An 8218-nucleotide genomic window follows, 5' to 3' on the forward strand; every position below is an offset into this window, starting at 1 on the left:
CTTCCTTCATATTTGTTGATATTTGTGTATTAAAAATATTTTTGATTGACATTTAAACTCCTGATTTTCAATTTTTTTTTTTTTTTAAAAGGTCTTTTTTTATTTGGGCTAGTTAAATTAATTTTCGGGCTACCAAAATCTGAAGAGTACCTGCCCGAAGGGCTACCAGGCATTTTGAAATTTTGCGACCCTGTGATAGGTTGCTAAAGTCTTCAGAAAGTTTTTAACAGCACTGCTATGTGGTTGCTACAGTGTTTTGGTGGTTGATATCCAAATCCGAAGACCCTAGATATGACTCAGGACCCTCCTTCAGTCCATTTTTTGCCAGTTGTATCATCTGCCAGATGAAACGTTGCTACAGTGTTTTGGTGGTTGATATCCAAATCCGAAGAACCCTAGATATGACTCAGGACCCTCCTTCAGTCCATTTTTTGCCAGTTGTATCATCTGCCAGATGAAAACTGTACATTGGAATTACATATTAAAGGGTGAAGGGCTTCCAAACCCTTTAAAGGGATAGATTTAATTTAGGCTTTTATTCATATATAAACATTGTGCAATGCACATACAAAGAGCTCAACCGCATTTGTGTGACATGCAAGATCAAACTACACTGGTATGAATATGAATAATAGTCTTATCGGTTTGAGGCACCATGAGGGTGAGTAATTGATGGAAGAATTGTCATTTTTGTGTGAACTAACCCTTTAAGTATGAGCAACAGTAATAGTGATGCCTTAAAGTATTTCATCCCATCAAATGTTAAACGATGACAATATATAAACACTCGAGAGAAAGTATAGCGTGATCAAAAAAGCATATCAAACAAAAACAGCTTGCACAAACAATAGCTTCAGTGCACTAATTCATTAATGGAAAGGTAAACAAATGAAAAGACCTGATCAGCATGAGCACATATGGCCCTGCTGAAATTAAGGAGCCAGATTAGCCCAGCCAACCGAGCATGAAATGATGCTCAAACACTTACTTGCATTCTCCAGGCACCGTACAGCCTCCGTGAATCAGATTACAGCCCTGCTTGCAGATTGCTGTGAGAGGAGAGGGAGAGCGGGAGGGAGGAGAGGTCAGTCTTGTTTGTTTGTGTTGCCGTACAAGTGCGACAAGATAAATTCATCATCCTCGCTGTGACAGAAGACAACTTTATGGCCCGAACACACATATACGCTTGCCCCTATTCACCCCTGTTACGCCCACCTACTCGTACCCTTGCTCATTAGGACGGTGGCTGGTGATTTACTGCCTTTCTGTAGTGGGGTACATACACACATATGCACTCTCAGCATCAGAACAAAGGTGTTTAGGTTGCCTGCAGTGGTCCATTAAAGACATCAAAAACCCCCAGCATCACTCAGATTAATTGAGCTAATGGAAAGTGTGACTCCAGGATTGCAGAGGCAAAAGGAGAAGGCAAAGGAGCAAAGATCACAGAGCTGTGAAAACACTGATAGCAGCAGGTCTCTTTACAGGGTGGTAAAGGGCAAGATTTAACAGGGTTTCTCTCTATACGCTTCAAGACATTAGCCAGCCCTAGTTCATCCTTCATGAAGGGCAACTTGGCTAGATATTGAGGATGCCAGATAAATCATTACCATTAAACTATTAAATGTAATCTCAAAATTAATCTCTAAAACTTGATACCTAGATTCATTTGTAGCATTAAAAAAACACAGATTTAAATAAACAGATTTCAGTACAATATTGTTATTAGCACTATTGTTAAACAAACAATAATTGTTTTTGTTAATTTAAATAAAACTGACATAAAATAAAATATTAGATGAAAAACAAATGTAAAAAAAAATTAAATATTGCCTTTTCAACTAATAACTGAAATATCTACTAAAAGTACTACTTAAGAACTAAAATTACTAAAACTGAAATAAAAATAAAGGTAAATAAAGGTAAAAATAAAGGTAAAGGTAAAAGTTACCCTAAAATGAAAATGAAAACTAAAAAGAAAAAATATTTTTCGGCCATAACATTAAACTGCAGTGGCAAGTACAAAATACAGATGGTCAACATCACTCACCTGTCCGGCAGTCCTCTCCCATCCAGCCGTCTAGACATACAATATTTCCTGATGGATCGCAGCGGTAATGTCCGAAGTAGTCGTCTCTTGGCCGGCACTGTTTGTTGCACTTACTCCCGTAGTAGTTCTCGTCACACCTGACCCGGATGCGGTACTCAATGTGGGCCGTGATGCCGGGGTGCCGGATGGACTGCCAGTGGTCGCCAGGATTCACCATGCTGGCGTGAATGTGTCGCTCGATCAAATTCTCCTCGCCAGCTTAAAAAAAAAAAAAAAAGAGTGAGAAACAAAATCATATACTTTGTTAATAGTCTGAATGAAAAACTATATTTTGCAACAACACGGTTATTAGAGATGGTCAACTTGAAGTCCAACAAGTAACTATTTAATTACTTAAGGGCCTATATTAACTTATAGGCCCTATATTTTTTAACATTTAATATTTTATCTGTGATTGATTTAGCGTGTCATTTTAGTCTGCTATTTGGTGCTAAAAATAACACTTTAAGTTAACAATATACAGGGCTCCAGACTGCGACTAAAACGGTCGCATTTGTGACCAAAAATATTAATTTGCGAGTGAAGTTTTTTCTGAGGTCGCCACTGGCGACTATATATTTTGCATGTTATGACTTAATGTTTTCCTGATTGTTTTGCGATCATATCTTTTGTTATGTTCACGTATTAAACTGAGACGATGCGCATCAAAGTTTTATTTTAGGTTGGACTAACTTAAATTTATTAAATTTCAATTACTTAAAAGTGTACACTCAATGGCCAAGTGATGCTTATGGTCCATGATATTGGTACAGATTCTGTGTAATAAACATTTCTTTTTGACTGTATATTTCAAGTTGGAAAAGACGTTTAATTCCCACTTTAAGTGAACCTTAGTTCCCAGGTCATCTACAAGATGGATTAAAATGCTGATAAAGTCAAGAAAAGGTGAGACAAACACATGACAGTATGATTGAAATGTTAAAAAAATTTTAAAAAATAAAGCGCGTTTATTCTGTGGCACCTAAAAAAATTATTTGCCGCCTAAGTTTTTTTCTTATACACCAATGGCTCCTTACTCAATTTTTTTGTCTGGAGTCCTGAATATATAATAATTATTACATACAATAAACATTTCTCAAAGCAAATATACAAATTAAGAAATACAATTTCTAAAATGCAACTTACTCATTCCATTAATTCACATGTCTAAGACAGAGCTAAAATACATTCACACAACAAGTAATATAATAACACATTGATAACAAATGAATGTGTAGATCAGCTGTAAGAAAAGAGACAGGACAGACCCTGATTTGAAGCTATAAACTCACTAGTGACTCAGACTATTCTGTCCCTTACAACTTCCTGCCTCACAAATCCATTCAGACAAATCACTGCACAACAAAGACACTCACACATGAATGACACCAATGATATGTTATCTTAAATCAGGAGTGAGGAGAGGTGTGGTATTGCTTTTCTAAGTGATCAGACTTAAGATTTTTGAATCAGCAGACAATAAAATGGGCAAAAAAGGGACCAAAGCTATATCTAGAGAACAGAATATTATAGAGACTTATGATTGGGCCAGTAACCATGAAGGAACCGTCCAGAACGCCCTAGCAACAGCAGCAAAATACCTTAAAATCACTCCAAACACCTTAGCAGCTGCATAAAAAACACCTTAGCATCATAGCAGTCACTTACACAAGCAAGCACCGTTCACATTTCTTGTGAGTTCTAGTCAAAGTCTAGTTCTAGTTCTAATAAAAACGTTGATGTCTGGCCAGAGGGAGGGGTGCGAGTTTGACTGCTGTTACCAGGGAGATCTGGGCAAGAGCAGCAGGCAGAAGAAGCCACTGGTCTCTATAGTCGGTCACTTTCAGCTCTTAGCCCTAGCTGTCCTTGAAGGAACTGGATCCCACCCTAGTCCTAATCATCAAGCACACTGTCCAGGTCCGCAAGGACACAGACCCTCGGCACGAATCCCTCCTGCTAGTGAGAGTGGTTAGCGTTCACACTAAGAGCTCCAATTTCCCAAGCTTTCCCAGACTCTCTGCAAAGAAAGCAATCTTTATCGCAGTGGGATCGGAGATGGCGAACAATCACAGTGGAAACGGGGGGCCTGCGATTTCCTCTGTCCCGACGCGCAGAGCGCGTCCGCGTCTTTCCCCTTTTGCAAACACACATGCGGAGCGCACATACACATACCTTCCTCTCCGTCCCCGGACAATGTCGACCGAATTAAGCAACAAAAACAGAAATAGCCCTGGCGCTTCCAGATTAAGAACAATGGAGCGAGCTTTTGCTGGCCCGTTCTGCCCAATGTCTAAACACTGGGCAGTCCAGAGCCCTTCCTGCAAAGTAAACACATAGCTACAGGACTTTTCCTGCGGCCTGCATGGCCCTACCATGCACACATACACATACGAACTGTTCTGACAGATGTAACAGAATTATTTAAAGCATCTATGAAAAATGCATGCTGGCTAATTTCCTCAGTTCAAATAGAACAATGTTTCAAAGTTCCAAGATGACATGATGAATTGTGCAGGCTAAACTTTATTCCCCCCAGCGAAAGAGTGAGAGACATATTTTTTGCCCTTGGGTTTCTGACAGACAGACAAGGAGGCGTGGGGACGTGTCCAGTTTAAGAAAACAGGTACGGCAGCTCTGAGCGTTCACACTGCATACTAAACAAGTAGTATCAAACTGCATTGGAGAGAGGAAGATGTACTGGCGCTTTTGTTGCCAAGCCTTGCGTGAGTATAGACTGCAGATAGTCAAATCAGACAGACCTTGGCAGCGTTCTCTCTCGATGACAAGACCATTAATGTCTGGCACGCCTCTGTACTATGGGCTCGTGTGATAAATGAAGCCACTGTCTCAAACAGAGCTCTGCCAAGTCATTGAGAGCGCTCCAGATCATCAAAGAGAGCTAGTCAATTTCAAAAATCTCTAATCAATGGTCACTAGAACTTACAGATGGTCTGGTGAAAACTCCTAGAGTCATTGTTTTTAAAACTCTAAAGCTAAATTCAAGGAGTTTTATGTATCCTAAATAAATTATTAAATAATACCTTCAGATGTTTTCAATAATTTGACAAAATTACTTTTAGATTGCAAATGAGGCACAATACTAAATATTGTGCTCTAGTGATATTTATCTTGATTTCTCAGTTTTCTTCACACATCTCATATTTCATCTAAGCACGTAAGCAGGTTTCCAAGTTTTTATGTGACTATCATATTACATCATCATCATCATCATCATATAACATCATCATATAACAAAAAAATCAATAATAAAAAAACAAGACCAAACAAAAACTAAAATGAAAACAAAAACAAACAAACAAAAAAACAACAGAACAAAAACAAAAAAACAAACCAAACATAACACACAGAAACAATTTTAGTCAGTCTGGTCAATATAGCTCAAGCACTGATTAAACAAAACCAGACACCAGCATTGCATCTCTCTGACATCACGCTCAACGTACTCCTGATGAGCAAACTCCATGAAGAAGAGGCCTTTAAGACACTTGACTCAATGAAGTGAGTCAAACAAGCATCCTCTGGGCCACTGTTTCAGGCTGAAGTGCATGCAAAGATGAAAACGAAAAACAGGACGTCAAGCAGAGAGAGTGTTTGCATTAGGAGTTTTACAGACGCTGGGATATACAGTGATTCTACAGATCACATTCGCAGATCAAAGCCAGGCTCCCCCTCAGTCTCTCCCGTTTTACCAGCATTCACCTTTCTTTTGCATACGTCGAATTCCTCCGCCTGACCCTTTCCAACCGACAATTCCTCAAGCCAGACAAAGGCGGCGGGAGAAAACAGGATACAGCTGTGGAATTATGGTGCCCATGTTGTTTCCCCAAGATCCTTACATATTGGGAGCCCTCAAATACCAGGTTTAGGGGATTACAGCCCAAGATCTCATCTTCTGTCGAGATTTTCACTCAAGTATGAAAAAATATGTTGTTTTACCACATTTGAGCTTAAAGGAACTAAAAATTATTTCGGTTCTGCTTGCTTAGAAATCTAATCAACAGATCTGTCTTATAAACTGAGGTAATCCAAACAATCAAACATTATCATGCTGACTATTTGGCAATACCTCATATTTGTAATTTATGTGTATGACTCAATACTCAAGATCCTCAGGACATTTCACCCAGTGGCTGCAATTAACAGAGGTCTTCAGATGATCAGGGTTATTGGGAAATCTTGGTTGACTTTCGTGCACTACTGAAGCAGGTGTGGAAGACACACGATTTTTGAGCCTTAAACTACACATTTGTGTGGAAGCTCAGGTAACAATTCTTGGCTAAGCAACACGTCATCTCAATATATCTGTCAAAAATGATGAGCCCTGCTTAGTGTGGTTAAAAATATACAGTATAACTCAATGCATACCTCCAACCCTCTATATCAGTACCTACATGAAAACTGACAACTTTTACACTTAATGCTCACAACAAAATCCTTAAATAACCCCATACGTGCCCAGTAAAACCCTGACACACCCCAATGAATTCCCCCGCACCAAAATTACAACTCATCAGCGGGGCAGCTTTAACACTTTCATCTCATCGTCAAGGATCAGACTCAATATCCACATACAAAGTCATCCTCTAAAGCACAAAACCATAGATAACAACACTCAACAGCCATTATGAGCATCAAACCCAACCCAGAAAGGCGACAGCAGCCTGCAGCAGTAAATCATACAGTGGTTACAGAGGAATACTCACTGTTCTGAGTGGAGTTATCCCAGTCCCAGGCTTCCAGGATGAGTGTGTAGGATCGCTGAGGGAGAAAGAGAAAGAATATCATTATGAGATGAAATATTAAAATGCTATTGAAGAAAGCACAACAGATTTTTATATTTTCTTAATGCTAAACAATCCAGGTCAAAAGGTCCCACCCTTAAGTTTCCATGATATTCTGAATCTGATCCCTAGATATGGGTCAGGTACCTCCTCCAAATATAAACCAAATATATAGACCTGTTTTATCATCTTTCAGGAGAGGAAAAAATAAAAATAAAAAACTCAAGAAAGGAAAAGCATCCCTCCTCTAAACAAAATCTGAGGTGGCAGAAATTGTGCCAGACAATTTATGCAGTTTTAATGCGCTTTGGATTAAAAGCGTCTGCTAAATGTTAAATGTAAATGTAATGCAGAGCGTAAGAGGTTTATTCAAATCCCTAACCTCAAGTATGAGCAACAGAAATAGTGATGTTTGTTTTAGCAAACAGTATTAATGAAATGACAGCGATGCTAAAGCTCCATTACAGTCCTCTCTCATGACAGCGGGCAGCATTTATAAGAGTTGAGTTACGTTACACACGACATGGCGGGAGGGAGAGATTTTCAGCCACACCTTGGGAGTTCCGACTAAATCTGGAAACATTCTTGATGCTCCTATATCTGAGAATCCATCCACTAAAATGTTGCCTATAGTCCCTACCTGACCAGATCAAATTATCAACTTTCACGGAGTAAAAAACAGGCCACTGAAGCAGGGCATCTTCATATGAGGAAAATAATCATTTAATTGATGTGTTTCCTTTAGAGACGAGTTTATTCAGACCATGTCCTCACTCCTGACCCTAGACAGGTACATGACACCACTTTTAGCACTTTATACAACTTCACTGATCCTCCTGAAAAGACATATTTTCTCGCTCTAATTTTGTGGAGAATAAAAGTCTCATCTGTTAACTGCATGTGCTAACTGCTAGACTTACATCTCCAGCTGTAAACTTTTAGTTGTGTGAGTACAGACTGAAAAGTGTGTGTTACATATTAAAACTGATGCATGTCTGTGTGCTAGTGGCAAGTGTTAAGGCCCATTCACACCAAGGCCAATAACCATAAAGATAACTATATTAGCCTCCACACATTAGCACAATAACATTTTGTTGATTATAAGCACATGCTGCAGTTATGTCATCTGCCACTTTAAATGCTTGAGCTCTTTAAAGGGGTCATATGATGCTGCTAAAAAGAATATTATTTTGTGTATTTGGTGTAATGAAATGTGTTTATGCGGTTTAAGGTTAAAAAAACACATTATTTTCCACATACTGTACATTATTGTTTCTCCTCTATGCCCCGCCTTTCCGAAACGCGTAGATTTTTACAAAGCTCATCG

The 8218-nt window shown here is 39.0% G+C and overlaps 1 protein-coding gene across 2 annotated transcripts in view; it reads right to left on the reverse strand.

Moving 5' to 3' along the window:
• Positions 1–8218, reverse strand: part of jag2b (jagged canonical Notch ligand 2b) — a 54714-nt gene that overhangs the window by 24846 nt on the left and 21650 nt on the right. For both annotated transcript variants that reach the window (XM_016525460.1, XM_016525459.1), the window contains exons 3-5: positions 6814–6868; positions 2051–2308; positions 989–1049 (exon numbers count right to left, since the gene is read on the reverse strand). In XM_016525460.1, the coding sequence (XP_016380946.1) occupies positions 989–1049; positions 2051–2308; positions 6814–6868 (374 nt within the window). The remainder of the gene's footprint in view (positions 1–988; positions 1050–2050; positions 2309–6813; positions 6869–8218) is intronic.

The sequence above is a fragment of the Sinocyclocheilus rhinocerous genome, unplaced genomic scaffold, assembly GCF_001515625.1.
Source record: "Sinocyclocheilus rhinocerous isolate Xijiao unplaced genomic scaffold, SAMN03320098_v1.1 scaffold453, whole genome shotgun sequence".
Lineage (NCBI taxonomy): Eukaryota > Metazoa > Chordata > Actinopteri > Cypriniformes > Cyprinidae > Sinocyclocheilus > Sinocyclocheilus rhinocerous.